Below are 26,768 nucleotides of genomic sequence, written 5' to 3'. Positions count from 1 at the left end.
GTCCAAATTTTCGTCCTCTATTGATAACTAAAATTGAGTGCTTTATGTTGGGTGTGAGTGTTCACCAGTAATCTAAAGAAACTATTGTTATACGTATTTATAAGGTTAATAGAAGTCTGACAAGTCTCATTTTTAAAATGGGGTTTTGTACCATTCTCACACTCCAGTTGCTTAAGCCATGATATCTACTCTCCACTGCGCACATCAATTCCACTGTCATGCCCCAAGCTTATGGTACTAGAGGACCGATGGTGTGATACCCATCTTCTGGGAAGTATGTGTGCAACAAACCCTTATCACCTGTGGTTTGAAAGCAGCAGATGACTTAAGTGCCGCACTAAATACTTTTCCCTATCACTGGCAAGCAAATAATATATTTTTATGGAGATATAATCTGTCTCTGCAACCAAATGAAAGGTAGTTTGTTTTCTGTCATACACATTTTGCTTCTTTTATTTTTGAAGCAGTTTCAGTGGAATGTTATATATGTTTGTTTTATGTATACAATAATTATGAAAAGGATTGTTGCTACTCACCATATAGAGGAGATACTGAGTCGCAGATAGGCACAACAAAAAGACATTTGGAAAGTGGGCTTTTGGCCAACATGTCTAGACAACATGCGCGCCCACACACACACACACACACACACACACACACACACACACACACACACCACACACAAATGCAACTCACACACACATGACCATGTGGTCATGTGCATGTGAGCTGCATTTGTGTGTGTGTGTGTGTGTGTGTGTGTGTGTGTGTGTGTGTGTGTGTGTGTGTGCGCGCGCACATGTTGTCTATTTTCAACGAGGGCCTTGTTGGCCATGTGGTCATGTGTGTATGAGTTGTGTTTGTGTGAGTGTCTGTGTGTACGTTGTCTATTTTCGATGAAGGCCTTGTTCGCCGAAAGCTCACTTTCTGACAGTGTTCTTGTTATACCTATCTGCAACTCAGCATCTCTGCTATAGGGTGAGTAGCAACTATCCTTTTCATAATATTGTTACATTCCATTGTTCTATATTAATTATACTTTGTATATTTTCTTGTTATTCCCTTGTTTTTTAGGCAAGAAAAACGTTTCAGAACAAGTTTGGTGAGATTAAATTACCATTTGGTGTTAACTTACGATTTCTAATGTTATTACTCCATGTCTGCCACCTTGGAATTAGGTGAAGCGAAATACGTATGGCACAAAACAAACTTCCTTTCATTTAGTTGCAAAGATGGAAAACATCTCCATAAAGATATAAGAAACTATGGAATGATGGCAAGACACATACAACGGCATTAATTTGCTTGTATGTTTGGGTTCAGCTTACAGGGAAATGTCATATCCACTTGCATTTTCAAATATCAGAATTTCTCATGAGCTCACTATCTATAGCCATAATTATAAAACTGCATTCTTCATAAAACAATTTTTGATACTTACTGTTTTGCCAAGTCTGGTGGCAAGCTGCCTTCACCTGTGGCAGGTACGTTGTGCAATATATGTGATGCAAACTTCCGCACAGTTGGATGATAATGGCGCTGAAAACATGATAAAACTAACAGTACCAACTGAACCTTAAATATATGCAAATTGTATGTGCTCAAACTTCATTTATGTCAGTTTTCTCAAATTAAAACTAAGAACAGCAAAGAACAAATACCTGCAATACAGTCATTTCCCACAGTGCAGTGTTGCCAGCATTGCAATATTCCGGTTGTTCAAGCTCTGGAAAATAATGTCCCTGACCAACTGTGGAGTCCAGATCCAGTAAAATGTCTACTGACTTATTCATCTGCAATGAGATACAATATTTTAAGTGTGGGAAACAACAGAGGCAAACATGGGTATGAGTTTTTCAATTTAATGCTTAACAAACAGTGAAAATAGGTTACTGGAGGCATGGCAACAAAATGTCACAGTGTCAAAATTTTGTAGTCTACTTCAACATACACAAACAAAACTAACATGTCTTTGTGCAGAGATGTAATACACTAACATACTACCAGTATATGGAAAAAGTGGGCAAATAAATGCGTAACTCAGGCAAAAAGAATTTACGATAAACTAGAATGGGCTAAAATAAAATTATGTGACAGGTCCCTAGTGGTGGGATTGACATTCTGACACCACTCATATGATGGAATAGCCTAGGGTCCCAGGTATTACATCCTGAAGCCATTTCTGCTCATGTGCCCTAGTTTATAAGTACTCGACAAAAACCAAATAGACTAGAGAAGGGGTAGTCAGCCTTTTATACCTATCACCAACTTTTTTTATCTCCGACAGCAATAAAATTTGCTAACCACTCAGCAGTTCCACAGTAATCGTGATTTATAATGTAGGGAAGTAATTTACTTTATAATCTTTATACATTACAATTCCAGCAAGTTAAAGCATGTAATAATAATTATTACTTGACAAATACTTTAGATCAAAATTGTATGAAAACCTGATGAAAATGTTTTCAAAACCTGTACCGCCTATCATGAAAGCTTTAATGCCCACTAGTGGGTGGTAGGGAGCAGGTTGAGTACCACTGGTCAAGAGCGTTATTTTGACTATGGTGTAGCACAGTGGTAGTGTACAAGGCTATATGCTGAAGGTGAAGGGTTCAAATGCTGTCTGTTAATTTTTAGATTTTTATTTTTAAATTTTTACAGAAATGAGTTCCATGATTATTTTTATTCAATTACTTGGTTCAAATGTATTTCTTTTAGTTCTTAATTTTACCATGACAATGTCAGAGCGATATTGTGACTTGATGAGGACTACTTTCTACAACTAAAGTTTCTATTATCAAGCAGCAAGCAGTCAGAACAAAGGGAGAGCAAAAGATGACAGTGTAACAGCTTTTACCTGATCGACCCAGTTGTAGAAATTGCTTTCACAACATACTAACACTGCATTAATAAATAAGACATCACATGCACAACACTACTAACCGTTAAAATGGTTTTAACCAAAGCTAGGCAACTCAGTGTGCCATTATGGAGCAACTGCAAGGCCAGTGTGCTAACTCTCTTAGTAAAGGCCAGTAAACGTTGATTAGATATCTTCTTTCTTCGCTTTATCAACACTGCGTCCAAAGTCCTCAAGGCAATCTGCATATCGTCTTGACTTTTACCTTAAGAAAAGTAAAACATAAAGTTAATATAAAGATTATAGAGTGCTAGTGTGTGTGTGTGTGTGTGTGTGTGTGTGTGTGTGTGTGTGTGTGTGTGTGTGTGAGGGGGGTGGGGGGTAATAAGATGCTGGCAATGGCTCTTAGAAGTTGTTAAATTTGTAAAGCAGCAGCAGCTGACAAGTAGATTGAGCTGGTTTTAATGCCACTGTGTCAGCTTTAGACATTCATGAATTGCTTACAACCAACTGCAACTGGCTATGAATTATGTGGTTATTATCGCTCTTCAACTCTTATGAAAGATGGTGGAGGAGGAGACTAGTATTTAACGTCCTATCAACAACAAGGTCATCAGAGATGGAGCACACGCTCGGATTAGGGAAGGATGCGGAAGGAAATCGGCTGTGCCCTTTTAAAGGAACCATCCCTGTATTTGCCTGAAGCAATTTAGAGAAATCCTGAATGCGAGTCCAGTATGCTAACCACAGCACCACCTCAGTTGGTTGCAATATGGTGTAAGGCATGCAGAAGTGATAGTTTTTAAGGAATGCTGATGTAATGGCAGTCAGACCAGCATTAACAAAGGAGATCAACATGGAATTACATGAGCAGCAGGAATAAAACTACAAACAAGGAAGCAAGGTGAAAGATCAAGCACAAGTTATGACTGGGCAAGGCTGAAGAAGGAAGTCAGCTGCACCACTTCAAAGGAATCATCCAAGCATTCATCTTATAAAACTTACAAAGAAACTATGAGGAACCTAAATCAAGATGGCCACATGGACAGTTAAACGTGGTTCTCTCAAATGTGAATCCAGTATGTTAACCTATACAACTAACTTGCTTCATATAACAACAAAAATAATCAGTTATTGATAATATAATGTACAAGGATAGATAAAAAATCTGCTCACCACGCACTGTCAGTGGAACACACACACAGGCTTTCAGAGCCAGTGGCACCTACTCCTGGCAGCAGAGTTGGGGAAGGAAGAGGGGTGATGGAAAAGGACTGGAGAGGTTTAGAGAAGGGGTACAGTTCAGAAAAGTCACCAAGAACTTCAGGTCAGGGGAGACTTACTGGACGGGATGAGAAGGAAAGACTGACTGTTGGGGACTGCACCGGACGAGATTTGAATACCTAAGAGCTTGAAGGGGGAAGACAGGGTAATATGCATGACAGAGATTACTACTAAAACATCGTGTATGAGTTAATAAGAGTGAAAAACTAAGTGTGTTGTATGTAACAGAGGTGGGAGGAAGGATGGCGAAAAATAGACAGGTCAGAAAATGAAAGGTGTAGAAAACTAAAATGGAGTCAAGAAAGGAGTAGTTACTGTGAACAAATGCTGAGACAGAAGGAATGAACATAAATTAAGGCCAAGTGGGTGGCAGAAATGAAGGACATGTTGTAGTGCTAGTCCCCACCTGTGGAGTTCTGAGAAACTGGTGTCGGGGGTAAGAATCCAGATGGCATGTGTGGTGAAAGAGGCACCAAGGTCATTGGGTAGTAGTCATGCCGATGTAAAAGGCCAAACAGCATTTACATAAAGGCTGGTATATGATGTGTTGTTTCACAAGTGGCTCTGCATTTGATAGTATATATTTTGCCAGTTACAGGGCTGGAATAGGCGGTGGTAGGAGGGTGCATTGGGCAAGTTTTGCAGCAGGGACAGTCACAGGGGTAGGAGCCATAGAGTAGGGAGATGGGTGCATAAGGAGCATAGGGACTGATGAGGATACTGCAGAGATTGGGAGGGCGACGAAAAGCTGGCCTTGGGTGAAGCTACACACTTCTGTGCACATCAAACCTCTAACAAACAGCAGTACTTACATTTTGACAGTTGCCATTCTTTCCATGTCAAACGTTCCCTTCCATACAGCCTTGGGATTAGATGACGAGGTCCCATACTCCGAGCAGCGTAGGGAACGTTGTGGGAGACCCACACTGCCGACTAGGCATGGTTGTAGCGAAAGTGGTTTGCCATTGCTTTCCTCCGACCAGAATGAGGAGGAATGATGATGATGAAGACAACACAACACCCAGGCAGCGAAAATCCCTGACCCCGTTGGGAATCGAACCCGGGACCCTGTGCGCAGGAAGCGAGAATGCAACCGCAAGACCACGAGCTGCGGACTTGGGATTAGAGACAAACGTATAAGTTTGAATGCAGGGCCTTTACAGCAATATACCACCACTTTCAGTTCAGCCTTCACTGGACGTAATTATAACAACAGCCTAGTTCAAAAGCAAATTTCCTGGGCCATCACATCCAATCCTGATACCGCTGCTCCCTCCAAAAAACAACATTGGAGCACACCACTTATCAACCGGTATTATCTTGGTCTTGAATGTATTAATCAGCTACTTTGACAAGGCCATGACTTCCTAAAATCATGCCCTGAAGTGAGATCCATTCTGTCTGAGATTTTTCCCACCATGCCTAGAATAGCTTTTCGCCACCCTCACAATCTCTGCAATATCCTTGTTAGACCCTATGCTCCTTCTGCACCCATTTCCCTACCCTATGACTCCTACTCCTGTGACAGCACCCGCAGCAAGACTCGGCCTATGCACCCTCCTATTGCTATCTACTCCAGCCCTGTAACTGGCAAAACATATACTATCAAACGGAGAGCCACTTGTGAAACGACACACCATATACCAACTGTTATGTAAATGCTGTTTGGCCTTTTACATCGGCATGACTACAACCAAGTTATCAGTCAGGATGAATGGGCATAGGCAGAGGGTACACAGGCAACATAAAATATGCTGTTGCAGAGCATGCTGCACAACATGACAGTCATGACCTTGGTGCCTCTTTCACCACATGTGCCATCTGGATTCTTTCCCCAGACATCAGTTTCGCAGAGCTTTGCAGGTGTGAACTAGCACAAGAAAATGTTCACGGTTCTCACTATCCACCTGGCCTTAATTTACATTAATTCCTTCTGTCTCAGCATTAGTTCACAGTAACTACTCCTTTCTTGACTCCATTTTGGTTTCCTACATCTTTCATTTTCCAACTTGACTATTTTTTGTCGTCCTCCCTCCCACCTCTGTTACATACAATGGACTTAGCTTTTCACTCTTATTAGCTCATGCACGATGTTTCAGCAGTAATCCCTGTCTTGCATATCACCCCGTCTTCCACCTTTAAGCTCTCAGGTTTTCAAATCTCGTCCTGTGCAGTCTCGAACAACCAGTCTTTCCTTATCATCGCCTATGGCAAGTCTTCCTTGACTTGGGGTTCTGGATGACTTTTCTGATCTGTATCCCTTTCCTTAAACCTCTCCAGTCCTTTTCCTTCACCCATCTTCCTTCCCCTTGAACTCTTCTGCCAGAAGGAGGAACCACCGATTCCGAAAGCTTGTAAAAGTTAAACGCTTTTGTGTGTGTGTTCCCCTGCCACTGCTTGGTGAGTAGGTTTTTTATCTATCCATTTACACTAACTTGCTTTATAGTTACAAACAAGATCAAGTCTAGAAGTTGAGGGAGAAGACAATAAGTTTAGGAAGTAGGACAGGAGTACTGGTGGAAATAAGGCTGGGAGAGCAGGTCATGTATTGATCCTGCATAACTCAGTCAGCAGAGCATTTGTGCACAAAAGGCAAAGCTTTCAGTGTGAAGTCCTGGTCCAGTAGACAGTTTTGATCTGCCAGGAAGTTACAACACACAACTAATTGACTGAGGTCTAACATGGAGAATAGGAATTTCTCAAAAACAAATTGAAAACAAATGTGATGCAACATCTAATTTAAAAATGTGATAAAGGATTTGAAGTAGTTGTGGTCTTCAGTCCTGAGATTGGTTTGATGCAGCTCTCCATGCTACTCTATCCTGTGCAAGCTTCTTCATCTCCCAGTACCTACTGCAGCCTACATCCTTCTGAATCTGCTTAGTGTATTCATCTCTTGGTCTCCTTCTACGATTTTTACCCTCCACACTGCCCTCCAATACTAAATTGGTGATCCCTCAATGTCTCAGAACATGTCCTACCAACCGATCCCTTCTTCTAGTCAAGTTGTGCCACAAGCTCCTCTTCTCCCCAATTCTATTCAATACCTCCTCATTAGTTATGTGATCTACTCATCTAATCTTCAGCATTCTTCTGTAGCACCACATTTCGAAAGCTTCTATTCCCTTCTTGTCCAAACTAGTTATCGTCCATGTTTCACTTCCATACATGGCTACACTGCATACAAATACTTTCAGAAAAGACTTCCTGACACAAATCTATACTCGATATTAACAAATTTCTCTTGTTCAGAAACGCTTTCCTTGCCATTCCCAATCTATATTTTATGTCGTCTCTACTTCGACCATCATCAGTTATTTTGCTCGCCAAATAGCAAAACTCCTTTACTACTTTAAGTGTCTCATTTCCTAATCTAATTCCCGCAGCATCACACGATTTAATTCGACTACACTCCATTATCCTCGTTTTGCTTTTGTTGATGTTCATCTTATACCCTCCTTTCAAGACACTGTCCATTCTGTTAAAACTGCTCTTCCAAGTCCTTTGCTGTCTCTGACAGAATTACAATGTCATCGGCGAACCTCAAAGTTTTTATTTCTTCTCCATGGATTTTAATACCTACTCCGAACTTTTCTTTTGTTTCCTTTACTGCTTGCTCAATATACAGATTGAATAACATCAGGGATAGGCTACAACCCTCTCTCACTCCCTTCCCAACCACTGCTTCCCATTCATGCCCCTCGACTCTAATAACTGCCAACTGGTTTCTGTACAAATTGTAAATAGCCTTTTGCTCCCTCTATTTTACCCCTGCCACCTTCAGAATTTGAAAGAGAGTATTCCAATCAACGTTGTCAAAAGCTTTCTCTAAGTCTACAAATGTTAGAAACGTAGGTTTGCGTTTTCTTAATCTTTCTTCTAAGCTAAGTCATAGGATCAGTATTGCCTCACGTGTTCCAACATTTGTACGGAATCCAAACTGATCTTCCCCGAGGTCGCCTTCTATCAGTTTTTCCATTTGTCTGTAAAGAATTCGCGTTAGTATCTTGCAGCTGTGACTTATTAAACTGATAGTTTGGTACTTTTCACATCTGTCAACACCTGCTTTCTTTGGGATTGGAATTATTATACTCTTCTTGAAGTCTGAGGGTATTTCACCTGTCTCATACATCTTGCTCACCAGATGGTAGAGTTTTGTCAGGACTGGCAATCCCAAGGCTGTCGGTAGTTCCAATGGAATGTTGTCTACTCGAGGTGCCTTGTTTCGACTCAGGTCTTTCAGTGCTCTGTCAAACTCTTCACGCAATATCATATCTTCCATTTCATCTTCATCTACATCCTCTTCCATTTCCATAATATTGTCCTCAAGTACATCGCCCTTGTATAGACCCTCTATATACTCCTTCCACCTTTCTGCTTTCCCTTCTTTGCTTAGAACTGGGTTTCCATCTGAGCTCTTGATATTCATGCAAGTGGTTCTCCTTTCTCCAAAGGTCTCTTTAATTTTCCTGTAGGCAGTATCTATCTTACCCCTAGTGAGATATGCCTCTACATCCTTACATTTGTCCTCTAGCCATCCCTGCTTAGCCATTTTGCACTTCCTGTCAATCTCATTTTTGAGAAGTTTGTATCCCTTTTTGCTGCTTCATGTACTGCATTTTTATATTTTCTCCTTTCATCAATTAAATTCAATATTTCTTCTGTAACCCAAGGGTTTCTACTAGCCCTCGTCTTTTTACCTATTTGATCCTCTGCTGCCTTCACTATTTCATCCCTCAAAGCTGCCCATTCTTCTTCTACTGTATTTCTTTCCCCCATTCCTGTCAATTGTTCCCTTATGCTCTCCCTGAAACTCTGTACAACCTCTGGTTCTTTCCGGGGCAGGTTCTGTTGCAGGGGCAACAGTCTGAATGATTGACTGATCTGCCCTGGTAACGCTAACCAAAATGGCCTTGCTGTGCTGGTACTGCGAATGGCTCAAAGCAAGGGGAAACTACAGCTGTAATTTTTCCCGAGGGCATGCAGCTTTACTGTATGATTAAATGATGATGGCGTCCTCTTGGGTAAAATATTCCGGAGGTAAAATAGTCCCCCATTCGGATCTCCGGGCGGGGACTACTCAGGAGGACGTTGTTATCAGGAGAAAGGAAACTGGCGTTCTACTGATCGGAGCGTGGAATGTCAGATCCCTTAATCAGGCAGGTAGGTTAGAAAATTTAAAAAGGGAAATGGATAGATTAAAGTTAGATATAGTGGGAATTAGTGAAGTTCGGTGGCAGAAGGAAAAAGACTTTTGGTCAGGTGAATATAGGTTTATAAATACAAAATCAAATAGGGGTAATGCAGGAGTAGGTTTGATAATGAATAAAGAAATAGGAGTACGGGTAAGCTACTACAAACAGCATAGTGAACGCATTATTGTGGCCAAGATAGACACGAAGCCCACACCTACTACAGTAGTACAAGTTTATATGCCAACTGGCTCTGCAGATGACGTAGAAATTGATGAAATGTATGATGAGATAAAAGAAATTATTCAAGTAGTGAAGGGAGACGAAAATTTAATAGTCATGGGTGACTGGAATTCAAGGGTAGGAAAAGGGAGAGAAGGAAACATAGTAGGTGAATATGGATTGGGGCTAAGAAATGAAAGAGGATGCCGCCTGGTAGAATTTTGCACAGAGTATAACTTAATCATAGCGAACACTTGGTTTAAGAATCATGAAAGAAGGTTGTATACATAGAAGAACCCTGGAGATACTAAAAGGTATCAGATAGATTATATAATGGTAAGACAGAGATTTAGGAACCAGGTTTTAAATTGTAAGATAAAGGAGTAGCAGGAAATTTTTAATTTTGCGGGCTTTATATATGTGGAAAAAAAGTCTTTTTATATTGTTGACACACATGTTCCTGATGTATGTTTACACTTTCAGCTGTTTTGAATATTGCTGACAGTCGAAAAGATTATATGTGTTTTCAAGTGTTTGGTTAATTTTTAATTTAAAAAAAGACGGATCAAAGAATTTGTATTAAATTTTACTTGAAAAATGGAGTAAAGTGCAGCACCACATTCAAAATGTTGACTTTAGCTTTTGGGGAACCTACTATGATTAAGACAAGAGTTTACGAGTGGTACAAATGTCTCGAAGAGGGGCAAGAACATGCTGAAAACGACGACCAAACTGGACGCCCAAACACATTGATTACTAATGACGATGTGGATGAAGTAACAAAAAATGGTCCTGGAAAGTTGTCGAATCACCACCAGAAGGGTTGTTGAAGATGTCGGCATATCCTTTGGCTTATGCCAAGCAATTTTTTTTGGTGATGTTTTGGGCATTAAGCATGTAGCAACGAAGTTTGTTCCAAAAGTGTTGAATTTAGACCAAAAACAACATTGCACAGACATCGCTCAGGAATTGCAGAATGAAGTTGGTAATAATCCAGAAATTCTAAAGCAGGTCATAACAGGTGATGAAACATGGGTATACAGGTATGATGTCATAACAGAGGCCCAGTGCCCCAATGGAAACTGCCAGAAGAGACAAGACCAAAAAAAATTCAACAAGTTTGATCACATATGCAAGTTCTTCTCACTGTTTCCCCAAATTACAATGGGATAATGCATCATGAGTTTCTGCATTATGGTCATATAGTCAATAAGGAGTAGACCGGAATTGTGGCAAAACCATTCATGGAAATTGGATCACAATAATGCTCCCACTCACACCACAATGCCTGTTTGTGATCTTTTGCCAAAAAAACAAAACCGTTATGTTGCCTCAGGCACCATATTCGCTGGACATGGTTGCCTGCAATTTCTGGCTGAAGAGAACCATGCACGTGCATCATTTTTCCACCATTGTTGTTGTGGTCTTCAGTCCTGAGACTGGTTTGATGCAGCTCTCCATGCTACTCTATCCTGTGCAAGCTTCTTTATCTCCCAGTACTTACTGCAACCTACATCCTTCTGAATCTGCTTAGTGTATTCATCTCTTGGTCTCCCTCTACGATTTTTACCCTCCACGCTGCCCTCCAATGCTAAATTTGTGATTCCTTGATGCCTCAAAACATGTCCTACCAACCGATCCCTTCTTCTAGTCAAGTTGTGCCACAAACTTCTCTTCTCCCCAATCCTATTCAATACCTCCTCATTAGTTACGTGATCTACCCACCTTATCTTCAGCATTCTTCTGTAGCACCACATTTCGAAAGCTTCTATTCTCTTCTTGTCCAAACTAGTTATCGTCCATGTTTCACTTCCATACATGGCTACACTCCATACAAATACTTTCAGAAACGACTTCCTGACACTTAAATCTATACTCGATGTTAACAAATTTGTCTTCTTCAGAAACGATTTCCTTGCCATTGCCAGTCTACATTTTATATCCTCTCTACTTCGACCATCATCAGTTATTTTACTCCCTAAATAGCAAAACTCCTTTACTACTTTAAGTGTCTCATTTCCTAATCTAATTCCCTCAGCATCACCCGATTTAATTTGACTACATTCCATTATCCTCGTTTTGCTTTTGTTGATGTTCATCTTATATCCTCCTTTCAAGACACTGTCCATTCCGTTCAACAGCTCTTCCAAGTCCTTTGCTGTCTCTGACAGAATTACAATGTCATCAGCGAACCTCAAAGTTTTTATTTCTTCTCCATGAATTTTAATACCTACTCCGTATTTTTTCTTTTGTTTCCTTTACTGCTTGCTCAATATACAGATTGAATAACATCGGGGATAGGCTACAACCCTCTCTCACTCCCTTCCCAACCACTGCTTCCCTTTCATGCTCCTCGACTCTAATAACTGCCAACTGGTTTCTGTACAAATTGTAAATAGCCTTTTGCTCTCTGTATTTCACCCCTGCCACCTTTAGAATTTGAAAGATAGTATTCCAGTCAACATTCTCAAAAGCTTTCTCTAAGTCTACAAATGCTAGAAACGTAGGTTTGCCTTTTCTTAATCTTTCTTCTAAGATAAGTCGTAAGGTTAGTATTGCCTCACATGTTCCAACATTTCTACGGAATCCGAACTGATCTTCCCCGAGGTCCGCTTCTACCAGTTTTTCCATTCGTCTGTATAGAATTCGCGTTAGTATTTTGCAGCTGTGACTTATTAAACTGATAGTTCGGTAATTTTCACATCTGTCAACACCTGCTTTCTTTGGGATTGGAATTATTATATTCTTCTTGAAGTCTGAGGGTATTTCACCTATCTCATACATCTTGCTCACCAGATGGTAGAGTTTTGTCATGACTGGCTCTCCCAAGGCCATCAGTAGTTCTAAGATAAGTAGGTAAGATAAAAACCCAAATCGCTCAACAAACTGTACACCATAATGAAGAGAGTGTTCCAGAAGTGCTTCCAAGATTGTAAAAAGGGTTGGCACAAATGTATTGTACCTGAGGGCGATTACCAGTAGTTTGAAGGAGACATAGTTGATGTTGATGTTTAAATAAAGATTATTTAAGAAAAATAAAATTCACATTACTTTTTAATCACGACTCATATGTAAGAAAAAAGATGTAGAGAGATAAATGAGCAAGTTTCAAATCGCTAGACAATCAGCTAGCTCCATTGGCAAATGCTCTCCTCCTATCAACTTACAGTGGCAAAATTAACACTGCAGAGAAATATATTTTAAAATATCCCTACACTCACTTGCTTGGCATCAAAAATAGAAAGTAAATGCCCCACTCTAGCTCATTTTCAAATAATCTCGCCACTATGCTAACCACATACATATGTGACACCATTTTTATGTTCACATAAGAATCAGAACAGGTGAAGAACTTTGACTCATGATGTCCTACAGGTTGGTACATAATAAATGCTTACTGAGAAAAAAAAAACAGCAATTTACTGAACTTCATATGATGTTTATCTAAATTAATATTTAATGTTTACCTTCTGATCTCCATTACCTGGTAGTGAATGCCCGCACACTCCATGAAAACAACAAATCCCATTTCAATATAACAGGGTGTTTCAATATTCCTTAATAAGTCGCAGATAGGCCACAGCCCCCTACTCACAATTGCAAGTTAAAACTTGAAAACCCCCTCCTCCAGGTCAATACCTATTCCCTATAAGATTTCACCAAAATCTGCTTTAAAAATTATCACTGAGGATGGTATCCTAATGCTGCATGCTACTTTGCAAATCACATTGTTTGCTTTGTAAGTCTTGGCTGGAAGGCAACAGCTGAAATGGCATAATTGGTCAAGGTCTCACCCATGATGAATTCTAATCATATTCATGTTTTTGAAGAATGTATTCTGCTAATCATTTGAGCTCTTGATACAGCTAAAGACATGCTTATCATCCACTTCCAGCACGATAACATCAGTATGAACACAGTGAAAACAACCATAAATTTACTGAACAGACACCCAGAAGTATTGGCATTGGAATGGCCTGCAAAATCTGAATGGCCTGCAAAATCTCTAGATTTAAATCCAATTGAACATGTTGGGCATTGATGGTTTGAGACAGGAAGCTGTGTCAGGAAAATATTCAAGACTTTTCAAAATAATGATTTTTTTTAATGCTGAGAGCATTAGGTAACATCAGTATATCTGTAAATTTGTCTCCCCAAGCCTAGAATATTCAAGGTTTTTTTAAAAGTAAACATCTTATTTCATTTATTATTTGGAAAAAAGAGAAAGAAGAATTATTACACCAGGAAAGCATATGAAGTGACTGCATTTATTATTTGCTCCATTAATTACATGATATCATCTGTTGAAAAATCTGTATAAATAAAGTATTATATTATAAAATAATTCAGCAACTAATATTGCAACATAACATGTAATTAATTAAACATGCATTGTTAAGGAAATGTAATTAATGTGTTTGCTTCAATTACCTGCATTTATGTGCAGAAGATTTCTATAGAGGTGAGAATAAAATCTGAATGGATCTATGTTCAGCACATCACCTTGACCAGACAGAATAGTGAACACTGTCTCAACACAGTGGAGTTGCTCCCTATGTCCCAAGGGCTCATTCTCCAGCATATGATCCATAACATTCACAAGATCGTGATAGAACTCCAGGTTGATACAATGTGCAAACCTGCATACAGTGTTTTACAAATTACAATTAAGGCTTTAAATTTAAAAAAATAAATCATCCACACAGAATTTAAATTATCTAGTTACTAATTATTGATTAACATTTCTCATCTTATTTTATTATTCCCAGCATTTCTTCCACCTAGCATATTAGTTTCCATGGTAGTGGAAACTGTTGTGGGAGTAAAAACATGATACATTCTTGCATGAATGAATGAAGAAGTGGTTATCTTTGCCAAGTCACTGCTTATTCACGTTTCCTTTTGTTTTACAACCTCCTACTCACATCCAACTTTATTTCTTCCTCTAAAGTCTTCAGCTTTAGTAAAATTTATGAGTGAAATTCATCCACACCAACCCCTTTTTCATTTCCAAATACACAGGAACTTACAAATCCAACAATGAACTTATAAATCTGATATTTGAACTTTGTAGTCATCAAAGGACTTTTTCAAAACTCGTATCACTGACAGTTCCTCTTTGTTTCACTGCCATTTTATAAAACTACCTGCTTCAGGACAATCTCAAACTGAGCAAGCTGTTTTCGGTACTATCCACCCTCATTCCATTTTACTTCTCAGCAACAAAGGGCAAACATCCTGCCAGTCTAGTAACCATATATAAGAGTGTTTCATATTTTTAAAGGATCAATATGATGTTCTAGACCTGTATCAGAAATGTCCACTTCAATATCTTATATGCCAAAAAATCCATTATGTCCACAATATCCACTGAAAATTTTTTGGTGTGTATTGTGGCTAGGTTTATTTTTTTATACCACAAGGCCTGTCTTCATGGCTCATATGGTGTGTGGAACTGTGGGTAAACTTTACCACCACGTATGTTTGGTTTCAGGCTCCTGGGAACTATGGTCCTCCATGTCACAAGTTAATGCTGTAGAGTGACCTTTAATACAGCACGATGCCTGACAATGATAAAATGTCAGAACTGCAAGTGCAATAAATATTTTTAACAGGAAATGTGCAGGAGGACTACATTCAATAATTACACTAAAGCTGTGGGCCCAGTCTTCACTAAAATTCTTATTCTGTAATTTGCAATTTTAGTGTTAACACCATTGTCAAACATAAATATGCTATACTATGTCACGGCACATATATAAGTTATAAGTAATGGTATCTTTGTAGTTTTGCATCCCATTTTATAGCAACGGAGATAGCAAGCGCAATCACTGGCACAAGTAATATAATGACTGAATTAAGCTATTCACAAGCAAATGAAATACAATGAGACAGACCGTTGTATTCCATTCTAAATGTGAATAGCATAAGTTTAGGCATTAGTGACTTCTGTCAGTGATCACAGCTGTTGCCTCCTTTGCTACGGAGTGGGTCATAACCACGCAAGTGTACCATTACTTATATCTGTGCGGTGACATGGCACCGATTAGTTATGCTTTTTCAAAATGTTTTACATGGAGAAATATCTTTAGACGTGGAAACAGATGGAATATAGTTATCAAACCTGGTGAACAAGGTGGATGCTCCAATATTTCACACTTTTTCCCAAATGCCTAAGCATTTTTTACAGACAAGAGCAATGCCCTGAACAACTATTCTCGTTTTCTTTTGAAATGAGCCAAAACTTCACCCTTCATTTTCACCTAGTTAGTCATTCGAAATATGTCAGTTATTATATTATCCTACGGAAAGTAATCATAAGATGAAACCCTTTTGCATCCCAAAAAAACCCCTGCTTGGATTTTTGGTGTGTTTCTAGCATGAAGTAGTGGACCCCATATCACATCTGCAGTGACAATTCAGAATACAAAAACACTGTTTCAAACATTGCTAAGGTCCCCCAATCAGCAAGCAAGGCATCTGCCTAGCGTTAGCTTATTAGCTTTCCCATACTTAATTTCCTGTAACACTTAAAACACCCTTCCTTCTGCTAAGCTTACAAGCTTACAGTGTTACGTATTTCACAGACTTTTAATTGCCAATCAACCCATATCATGAAGATTAATATTAAGATTTGAGAGTTATCAGATAACATTTCTCTTATAAAAAGTAGAACTTGGCAACCTTCTGTAATATGAGAATTTGTATATTTGTATTGAGATTGTGTATACACTACTGCTTTTATAGACAATATACATAAATTATGTAAGATATGCAATGATGTAAACTCCAGGTTGGAGTATATACAGGGTGTACAAGCAGGAAGGGGGGGGGGGGGGGGGGGGATTTTTCCCAGGTGCATATACACTACACCTCTGGTGAAAGTATATTCTTTCCGTGTTAAGTGACAATATATTTTCTCTCAAAGCTGTAAAACTTATCAATCCTTTGAATGGTGAAGGTTTTATACGCTGACATAGAACTTTCCGGCACTCTAGAAAACAAAACCCAGCCAAAAAAAACATTTTACAAAGGTCTTTGATGCACGGCAACATTTAGATTGCATATTTTTGCATTACGAATGTATAAACAAGAATTCTGCCAGATTCAGCATGGCAGCTTCTGAAGCACTGAAACTGAGACTGTCAGCTAATCATAGCTCATGTCACGTGATCTTGCCAGCCAATGACAGCAGATGTTCAGAGCACAGGACACGTTATGTAGTCAGCCAATAGCAATATCAATTTAAGTAGTACGAACACACAAATAGGAAAAGTTTTTAAATTAATATACATACAGCATAGTTACACAACAAGCTAAGCTTTCACATATAATATTAGTCATCAAAATGTTTTTGCTGTCCCCCTCCCCCCCTGTCCTGAGGGTGAAATTAGGTAGGGTCCTACGAACACAGCTCTTTGTCATCCTTCTTGTGCAATTTGTAATCTATTAAAGAACAAAAATAAATATGAAAAACTAACCATGAAACGTGGTCTTTTTTAGTATGTGTTACCCCTTAAGATATATGAGAGTAATCCCAAAAGTAAAGTCTCCTATTTTTTTATAAGTACATATAGACCTGTTTATTTCTACAATGGTTTACATCAGTTTACAGCTTGAACAATTATCTATTTTTCGACATAATCACCATTTCTGTGGATGCATTTTTGTAGATGCTGTGGCAGTTTTTGTATACCCATATCATACCAATTTGCTGCCATGCTGTTCAGAAAGTTATGAACCTCTTGTCTGACCTTGTCATTGGAGCTGAATCACTTTCTGGCCAAATGTTCTTTTAACCTAGAGAACAGGTGATAGTCACTGGGTACCAAGTCAATACTATAGGGTGTATGGGTAATTGTGTTCCGCTGAAACTGTTACAGGAGAGCAACGGTTTGCTGAGCGACGTGTGGGCGAGTATTGTCATGGAGAACGTGTACGCCCTTGCTCAACATTCCTCTTCTCCAGTTCTGAAACACCCGTTTGAGTTTTTTTAGAATCTCACAGTACCTGTCAGTGTTAATGGTGGTACCACTGGGCATTTGGCAAAGAAAGATGCTGCCACTGGTGTAATTGTTGCTTGGCCTCAGGTGTAAAGTGGTATTCCCAGGTTTCGTTGCCCGTGGCGGTGATGAAGAAATGTGCGGGAAGCATCAACTCGTTGCCGCATGTGGTTCTCTGCCAGTATGTGTGGCACCCATCTTGCACACACTTTCTGGTAGTTCAATGATTCCGTTAAAATTCTGTGAGCGGTGCTTCGGGAAACCTCAGGAACCAACGTGCAGAGATCATCTACGGCGATCTGCCGATCTTCACGCATGCTTTGCTCAACCTTCAACACTGTCTCCTCAGAAACTGACAGTCTCCCACTCCTTTATTCGTCGTGAATTTCGGTCCGACCAGCTGCAAACTCTCTAGGCTACTTACGAACATTTTTTACATCCATGCATGACTCACCGCACACTTCCGTCAATTGGTGATGGATTTCAATTGGCACAGTGCCCTTTGCGTTCAAAAACCGAATAACTGTGCGCAATTCGCACTTGGAAGTAACATCCAACAGGAGCTCCATTCTCAACGGCTGCCAAGCCAAGACTGAGCGCCTCAGCGCGGCGTGCGCATGTTTACACACAGCGCGTGAAGCACTCATCATAACAGTGTGACCAACTGTCACACAAACAGAGTTCTGTACTCATAAAAAAATAGGAGACCTTACTTTTGGATTACCCTCGCATCGAACACTAATGTGCCAGTAAAATATTAGGTAACAACAAAACGCTGGCCTCCAAGTGTCTGGTCCTCACTGTTAAGTTTTGAATGAGAATCTAATGTTCTGTCATTTATGAAGTTCATTGCACATTCTCACATCTAATGTAATTCATCCTGCACGAAAGGAAATTTACTTTGCAAGTAACACTTCTCAAACCACCATTTGCAATATTTTCCTATGATATGTTACAAATGTAAACAGTTGCGATGTCATGTTCATCGAAACAAGGCTCGTGAGAAAGATGCGTTGAAAGCAGTTTGTTGTTATGAAGTATTGAATAGTCTTTGAAGCTTTCTGCTGTCAGCAGGGGCTTGTGTGTGCACAGTGTTTTTTTTTTCTTTTTTTCTTTTTTTTTTCTTTTCTCTTCTTTTCTTTTTTTTGTGTCGTAAATGGTGCATTTTCTTTGCAACAAAAGTTTTATTTTGGTGTTATTCTTTCATTTACTTTTTACTGCTGCAGTATTATTCAACAGTAGCGGGCTACAGTAAAATCCTTTCTAAGAGTTACCTGTTCTTACCAGTCAAAATTAGAAAAAATGTACTGAAAACTAAAATAATGAAAAATTCCCGGAAATGTATGAGATTTACACGTTTTTCCAAGATTTCTTCCAGATGAAAAAATTCCTGGGCTTTTCCTAGATTTCCCAGTTGTCCTGGGGCATATACACCCTGATATACCACTGTTCAATGTTTCTTCAAACTGAAAAATGACATACTGTGTTATGATTTAGTGCATCATTTTTGCCATATATTTATTCACTAATTTTACATAACCACACATGAGATTATTTTCTGGCTACAAATACCATTACTTTTACCTAGCAAGGCCCTCCAGTGTGACACTCAGCAGCTTTGACGATGGCGCCTGCTTCAGCACACGGAAATAAATTGTAAACACAGTTTTTGTAACTTCTGTAAGATTCTGCTGCTTAGATTGGACATTCTCTTCAGCTTTGGTTTCTAACAGTTCCTTTTCCAGTTCTTCCAGCTTCTTGCTTTTCTATATCAGAGGAAAAAAATGAGCAAGGTAAGGTTACACAAAAATAGTTTCACAAGAAAATACTAAAAGTGGAAACATTGTCTTAAACATTAACCGTCTGACTGTGACGGACTTGCACAATAGTTGAAGTGCACTACACCTTAGTTGAGGTCAATTGCAAACTGTTTGCTCCTGAAGTACCTACAGGGCATGGAACTGTACTTGAAGTTTTGAGATTCACACTTGTTACTTGCTTAACTGCACCTTACTTTTATATCAGTTTGAGGACAAAACTACTGATGGAATGTCTTTATGCTTTAAAACCTAGCAGGTGATGTTTCAATCTACAAAACACACTTCATCAGTTCTGTGTCAGAATTTTTGTGCTTCAACATGTACACAAACCATTAATTTGCAATAAATAACTTGCTTAACACTTATATTATGAGAGTATATAAATATATCAAAACTGTAAATATATTTATCTTTTTGTTAAAAACACATTCAACATGAGTGAATTCCAGCTTCCAAAGTGACATCGCCTCTTACTAGGTTTCTCTTCTTCCACAGGATGACCACAGCATTTACAAAAAGACTACGAAACATCTGTATGACCTTACAGTAAAGTTTTTATTTATTTTTTATTCCCTCGAAACATGTCACTAAATAAATAAGTAATACAATAGTTGACAAAGTTTGTGACTGGTAGCGGTAATTTAAAAAAAAAACATTTACATATTTCTTTAGACAGTCATGGAAGAAAAATAGTCAAAATGGCTTCAAAGACAATTAAAATACCTTACATGAAATCACATAAGAGGGGCACTTTCTAGGCTTGCTAAGTATGTACTGTGAATGACTATAAAATCAGCAGTTAATTTTCCTGATGATATGCAGCTGTACTGTAAGGTTTAAAGATGTTGGCATCCTCTGAAGTAAAATATTCAAGAGGTCTCCAGCTGGAGACTACTAGGAGGATGTTGTCGTATGACCAAAACAAAATCTGCATTCTAATGTTGGAGTTTGGAATGTCACATTTCTTAAACAAATAGTTGGGTTAGATATTTCAAAAGGAGAAATGGATATGTTGACATCAGATGCAGTTTAGTTACTTAGTGACAATCAGTTATCAATAATTAGTGAAACGTTGTGGCAGAAGGAATATGACTCTTGGTGAGGTTAACTACTGAGTTATCAATATAAATTAAAAGGCACAAACAATAGAAAGAAAACTTACTACTAGATTTCAGAGTTAGCCTTTGATGAGCTCGAGTAAAATAAAATACAGAACAGCGTGCCCAGAAGTACGCTTTCAACACCCCCCCCCCCCCCCCCCCCGCCCCCTGGGACTAAGTTTCTTGGTTGTTGGATTGGTTGTGGTGGGGGTTGTGCTCGATGGGGTGGGTGGGTTTCTCTCTCTCTCTCTCTCTCTCTCTCTCTCTTCCTCTCTCTCTATGCATTCCACCCAACACTACCCCCACTGCAACCCGTCCACAGTCCAGCTACCGAGAAACAAAGCATTGGCACTGTTAGTCCAGCCAGCACCACGTAGAGGCAAAGGCGTGTGTATGTATGTTTTCTGTGTTTATTTTACCCTAGCTTGTCAGAGATAACTCCAAATCTAGCAAGTTTTCTTTCTTTTGTATGTGCCTATCGACAACTCAGTACTTCTGCTTTTTGGCGAGTAGTCTCCCTAATTCTACAAGAACCTTCCCACAACATTTAAAATTACATATGAGTAATGAAGGACTAACTCTTATAAAGAACAAGAAAATTGGCATGCAGGGTAACTACTAGCAACACCATAATGAATGGATCATCTTAGCCAAGAGGACTGACAAAAACACACAATCCATCCTAGTTGTACAAATAAATATCCACACTATCCTAAAAGTTTGTCAGTAGCAGTTGTTTCTTTATGCATAATCACACAACAGTATTTTTTGTTTATTTTAATTTAAGCAACTGAGAACATTTTCATATGAAAGAATAGTCAATAATAAAACAATCTTAAAATGATATATAGTAAAAAAACACTGCTACTACCATCAGACAGCAGGGGATTGACAAGTACATATTAAAGGCTTGCTTAGGAACTGTGGTGCTGCCAGCAGAACAAGGCCTCATGCAAAAGTTGGTACCTCATGAGAGCACTCCAAGTAAAGACTGTTGCTATCATGCATCAACAAACTGGAGACGTTGGTGTAGACATTCCCTTATGTTTTTCCTTATACCCCTTCAGCTGGAAAGTTATTCATGTCTGAGCACAATGCCACTCAGTCCAGTCTCTATGTAATACCCCAGGGTCTTTGTAATCGTCCTGTCTCTTACATATTCAGTAAAGACTTGTAATCATCGCAAACGCTGACACTGTCACCTTAGTACAAATCAGGCTGCATGCGATAGCATAGTTATTCAGAACTGTATAAAGAAAAATGTACTCTTATGAGCATATCATTCCACGATAAGGTGTTAAATGCTATAAGCGTCAATGACAGTATCAAATACGTCATCTCTGTGGACACCAAATGTTATCAAAGTTAAGTATCTACCATTTTCAAGTTTTAATAAATTACGAATAATTTGTAGGTGTGTTGTAGTATCTGCTCAGTCTTCTCCTGAAGTAATCTAGTTGCTATAATACACCACAGGAATATTATCTGTGTTCCTGGTAAAGGTAGTAATAGTAGAACAGGGAGGTATAACACTGATAAACAAGAGTATATAAGCTGAGGGGAAATCAGCTGAGGGGTGGTACAACACTGAAATCAGTTACGGGATGACACAACACATTTCAGAAGTGTAAGAGGAAATATATGATGCTCCATTTCAGTGTGTGACTTAAGAAAACAAAAGCACAAGCAGAACACTGGTTGATGCATTCTAGTACATGATAGCACTAAGAGGGGTTTTGATCTGGTACCTCAGTTTGGTATTCTCTCAGATTGCAAACCAAATCTGCTTGTGAATGAGCCTAGTAGGACAACTGTAATAGATAATGACAACAATGAGGCTGATAGTAACTTGTACCATCAATTTTTCAAAAAATCTTTCATTCTATTTGGTAATGAACAGGGTGAATCTTGGAGGTGGACACTTCACCACGTGGTAATCTTTACTATGAGCCAAGGTATCTTGTTGCAGTATATGTTGACATCACGACACTGGACAAAAAGTCAGCCTTATTGCTTAATTAATGTATCACACAAAGACCCATTCAAGGTGGGACACTGTGTGCGTCAGTGCAACATACAACATCTTGCATATTATGTGGAACACTGATTTCAAGGAAACAATGTATTGATAATGAGCTCACCTGATTTGAATTTTGTTGGATTGTTATGGAATGTCAGCTCAGCCAGAAACTGGGTTTCTCTCTGCAAATAATGAGCTCCTGTTTGTGATTTAATTACCCACTGCCAGATTATAAGGAGATCAGGAAAAATGGAACATGTTTTGTAGAAAAAGTTAAAATCACACCACCATACAGAGTGTTCATAAATTTGATATGTAATAATAATCTTTAATTATAAAAATTGTAAATAACTACAGTAATGTATGATACAGCAATGAATGCAGTATATCTTCAAGTTTTTATTGCCGCCTGACACTGTTAGTTCCCAACATTCCCGCTAAGTGGCATGTGTGAATTAGTTACTCCAACAGTCATCAAAGAGTTGTATAATGGTGCAGAGCATGCAGACCCCCAAGTAAGCTTGTTGTTTATCACTATGTATGCTAGAGGCCATTGCATTAATGCTATACAGCTATTGGCTGCAAGTGGAAACAAACATCCAAGACGTTAATAACATCCAAGATGATGTAATCCGGTAGGTTTTGCCGTATTTCACAGTTTCCAGTTTATTTCGCCATGTAGACTATAAATTTTTGCTATTTTCGAGGTGAACATAAAATGACAGAACCCTCAAAACTGCGTGTTTTAAGATATAATTTGTGGCGAAACTGTGTTGGGAAGTGGCTCAATTACTTCGTATTAATTAGCAAAGGTGATAGTTTTTTCAATAACGTAACCTTCAGTGTTACTAGTGGCAAAACCGTCTTTTTTTTTTTTTTTGTTAATAGATCTGTTACGTGGTGTAAAATTTTGAAATTTCTTTCTTGTTTGTTTATGGATTTGTGATTTGGTTATGTCAGTTGACATTATGAATGTTGGTAAAATTGCTACCTAGGAGGAGAAGAATAAAATTCTTGCACTGACGCTGATTATAGGTTTTGTGCCTCTTTATACTTTAGAATGCAGTACTTTAGGAATTTCAAAGGTTTCATAGGCTGAGGTCTGTAAACTTATTACATAGTGATTTAAACAAAGTGGTGAGTTCATTTTACATGTGTTTGTCTGGTGTGGTGGCTGTGCTGGCTATTGGGTGACATAACAAGTCAACAGCCAATAAGAGTTCACTAGCTGGAAGCGGCTGATGTTTCCTTGAGTCTGACTGAACATATTCTTCAAGACTCAGTGATTGAATTTAAAAGTTTGATGATCGATACTGTTGCTGAACACGGCACATTGCAAATACATGCAGAAAGATGAGAATGAGTTAGAGTTATGTGTTACGTGTTATTAGTTATGTGTTATGAGTTATTGCTGGCACAAGAAAATGTGGTGGATGGGCCCCTTCATCACCCATTGGCCCAGTCCCAAACACTTCATGTCGACTGTTGTGTTTTTTCCATTGCTGCTGCAACCTAGCAGTAATTGTATCATAATTGTGCAGTGCAGCTGAACACTGCACGATGTGTTGGCAATGCCGATCGTGGATTACGTCAACAATTCCTCTCTCATGTCTCTCCACTCTGCAATAGCCTAAAATATTCTCTTAACTCTATCACCACCCACAGTGCGAAACGTCTGCCTTTTGTGTCATTTATAACTTATTCAGTCATATCAAACATCAACAGGAAGAAAACGGGAGGAAGTCAAGTGAGACGTTGAGTAAGAATGTAAAATTGAGATAAACCTTACTAGGAAGAAATGTAAAACTAGGGAATTTTTAGCATTGATCTTATGGTTTGTTTTTTTACAGAAGCTACAAATTTATGGCATATAATTGTGAAAAATGTAAAATTGGAGAACGTAAAATCAAAGTTCCACTGCAGTCATTTATCTGCGCACCTCAAAGTTTTTCCAACCAATAGTCTTCATTATGTATTACAGTTACTTTTCCTTTTTTTCTAAATAAAATAATGTTTATTTTTCCAATTATTTGTAATACATAACAAGAACCTACCTACCTTTCTCTCTCTCTTGGACATGGTCAGCAGTTTTTGCCTGTGTGTCTTAAATTTTTTCTGCTTTATGAAGTCTTCTTTTTCCTTGTCCAAGTTCACATCCTTGATTCGAAGGCTAAGTAAAACACCAAGAACCTCAACATGAACAGAATGTGAACGAGATTTTACCAGATGATTTATGCGTCGAACTATCTGAAACAGAGCAGATAGCAGAACTGAATGTGTGAATGACTTTTCAAATGAAGTGGTTTACTGTGTGTTTTCCATTCACTTACATCAAGGGAAATTTCCCCCTTTTTATCTTCCTTCAGAACAGTTTTTACTGCTTCTGCTACTCTTTCACGGACATCAGAGAAACGATGATTGAGAAACGGAATTAACATCTGTGCAAGATTTCGTGAAAAATTGAAATATGGGTGAGCAACCAAGAGCTCACACAAACATTGTACTGAAAGCTTTCCAAGTGCAATCTCTTGCTGGAACAAAAGAGGGGAAAACATTTTATGCAATATTATGTTTTTCCACTAATGAACACTGTTCTAGTGAAATAGAATAATGAGTTTTATTTTGGCATATTTCCAATTTAATTTTTTTACTAAACAATTTTCTTCACAAGCTGTCTGTATAAGCAATGCATAACCTCTCATTTGATTTTACTAATAGCCACATAATCATATTATAAATTACTTTAAAAAAATTTTTACAGCTGGAGATATCCATATGTAGTGTGTAATTAATCTTACAAGTGAAAGTAAGCATTCAGAGCCAATAATGTTCATTACTCTGGAAAACAAATTACTTATTGGGCCGTTCATGTAAAATATGACTTCCCACTCTTTCATAAATTCTTGTAGTGATCTAATCAGCTTTCAAACTGATATTTCTGAAAGCAACAAGGAATATATAAGGGAAGAGGTTGTGTGTTTGTGTGTGTGTGTTTGAGGTGGGGTTAGGGTTTCATGTTCCACTGATGGCATGGCAAGCTGGAGCACAAGTTGACTGCACATACAGTTTTGAAAGAAACCTTCCAGCACTCATTTTATGGGATTGTGAGAAACTACAGCACACTTGAAGCTGTACATCACCTTACCTGGTATCAGGAACCATCTCTCTGTTGCTGAGGACATAGCTCAGAGTGCCTCAAGCACAGGAGTTTTCAGTCATCATTGTAGTTTTTTTTCTACATTAATAGAAAACAGTTTGGAGGCATGCGGATACACTCTTTAATGTCCACTGTAATTGTGGAAATATTAGTAAGTGGATCAATTCAGAGACCACATTCATTTCTGATGTATCCAGCTTATACAATGCACACCTCCAGACAAAAAATGTAGTGTACACGAGTTGTGGAATTCATTTTTCCGTATAACAGAACTGACAAGGGAATGGACCATTCCGATTAGTCAAAACCTACCATGACTTTTTTTTTTTACATAGGAAGAACACACCAAAAGAAATGCACTGTCAAATTTTTAACTGCTAAGAGACATGACAAGTATTTTTTTTTTTTTTAAGCGAAGGTATACAGTTTTGCTGCACGAAGAACTGCTTATGTGAGAACAAGCGAAAGAGCAAATGCAGCCATGACAAGAGCGTGTAGCACCATGTAGCTCAAAAATCCAGGGTGCACACAATGTGAGTTTTAAGCAATTAAACCATACCAAAAAAGTCACAGACCATTAATTTTTTGAATAACTTCCAGTCCACAACAGCTAAACTGTTGCTAGTGGAATTCTTACAAAGGTGACTAACAGAGGAGAAAAAATCAGAAATGTCTGATGTCACACGGCTGACTTCCATCAGAAACAATATTTCACTCATATTTATCACTGGCCTATTGTATACATAAGTGTCACAGCATTCATCGATTGCACAACTGATTCTGTCTTTTTCCACACCACAATGATAGCACAGTTTGTACACAGTATTTCCATGAAACCCAACTGATCAGCATTATATACAACAGTTGTGGGGATAACAGTAAGCTTTGTCTTCATGTCAGCAACAAATTTTTCTATAATGATGCCTGTTAATAGCCTCTCCTCTGTAAGTTTACTTGAAGAAAATTTTGTAATTATCTGACCTCCTATTCAAAAATGGTTCAAATGGTTCTGAGTACTATGGGACTTAACATCTGAGGTCATCAGCCCCCTAGAACTTAGAACTACTTGAACCTAACTAACCGAAGGACATCACACAACACCCAGTCATC

The 26,768-nt window shown here is 38.6% G+C and overlaps 1 protein-coding gene across 2 annotated transcripts in view; it reads right to left on the bottom strand.

The window, feature by feature from the left end:
- The window catches only part of LOC124794961 (nucleolar complex protein 3 homolog), a 108,551-nt gene that overhangs the window by 11,528 nt on the left and 70,255 nt on the right, over positions 1-26,768 (bottom strand). For both annotated transcript variants that reach the window (XM_047258680.1, XM_047258681.1), the window contains exons 7-13: positions 24,832-25,032; positions 24,560-24,748; positions 19,146-19,327; positions 13,990-14,198; positions 2,944-3,125; positions 1,662-1,793; positions 1,442-1,539 (exon numbers count right to left, since the gene is read on the bottom strand). In XM_047258680.1, the coding sequence (XP_047114636.1) occupies positions 1,442-1,539; positions 1,662-1,793; positions 2,944-3,125; positions 13,990-14,198; positions 19,146-19,327; positions 24,560-24,748; positions 24,832-25,032 (1,193 nt within the window). The remainder of the gene's footprint in view (positions 1-1,441; positions 1,540-1,661; positions 1,794-2,943; positions 3,126-13,989; positions 14,199-19,145; positions 19,328-24,559; positions 24,749-24,831; positions 25,033-26,768) is intronic.

Source organism: Schistocerca piceifrons, chromosome 4 (genome assembly GCF_021461385.2).
Source record: "Schistocerca piceifrons isolate TAMUIC-IGC-003096 chromosome 4, iqSchPice1.1, whole genome shotgun sequence".
In the NCBI taxonomy this organism is placed as follows: domain Eukaryota; kingdom Metazoa; phylum Arthropoda; class Insecta; order Orthoptera; family Acrididae; genus Schistocerca; species Schistocerca piceifrons.
Note: the sequence above shows the minus strand (reverse complement) of the source record. Positions and strands in the feature narration are given on the sequence as shown.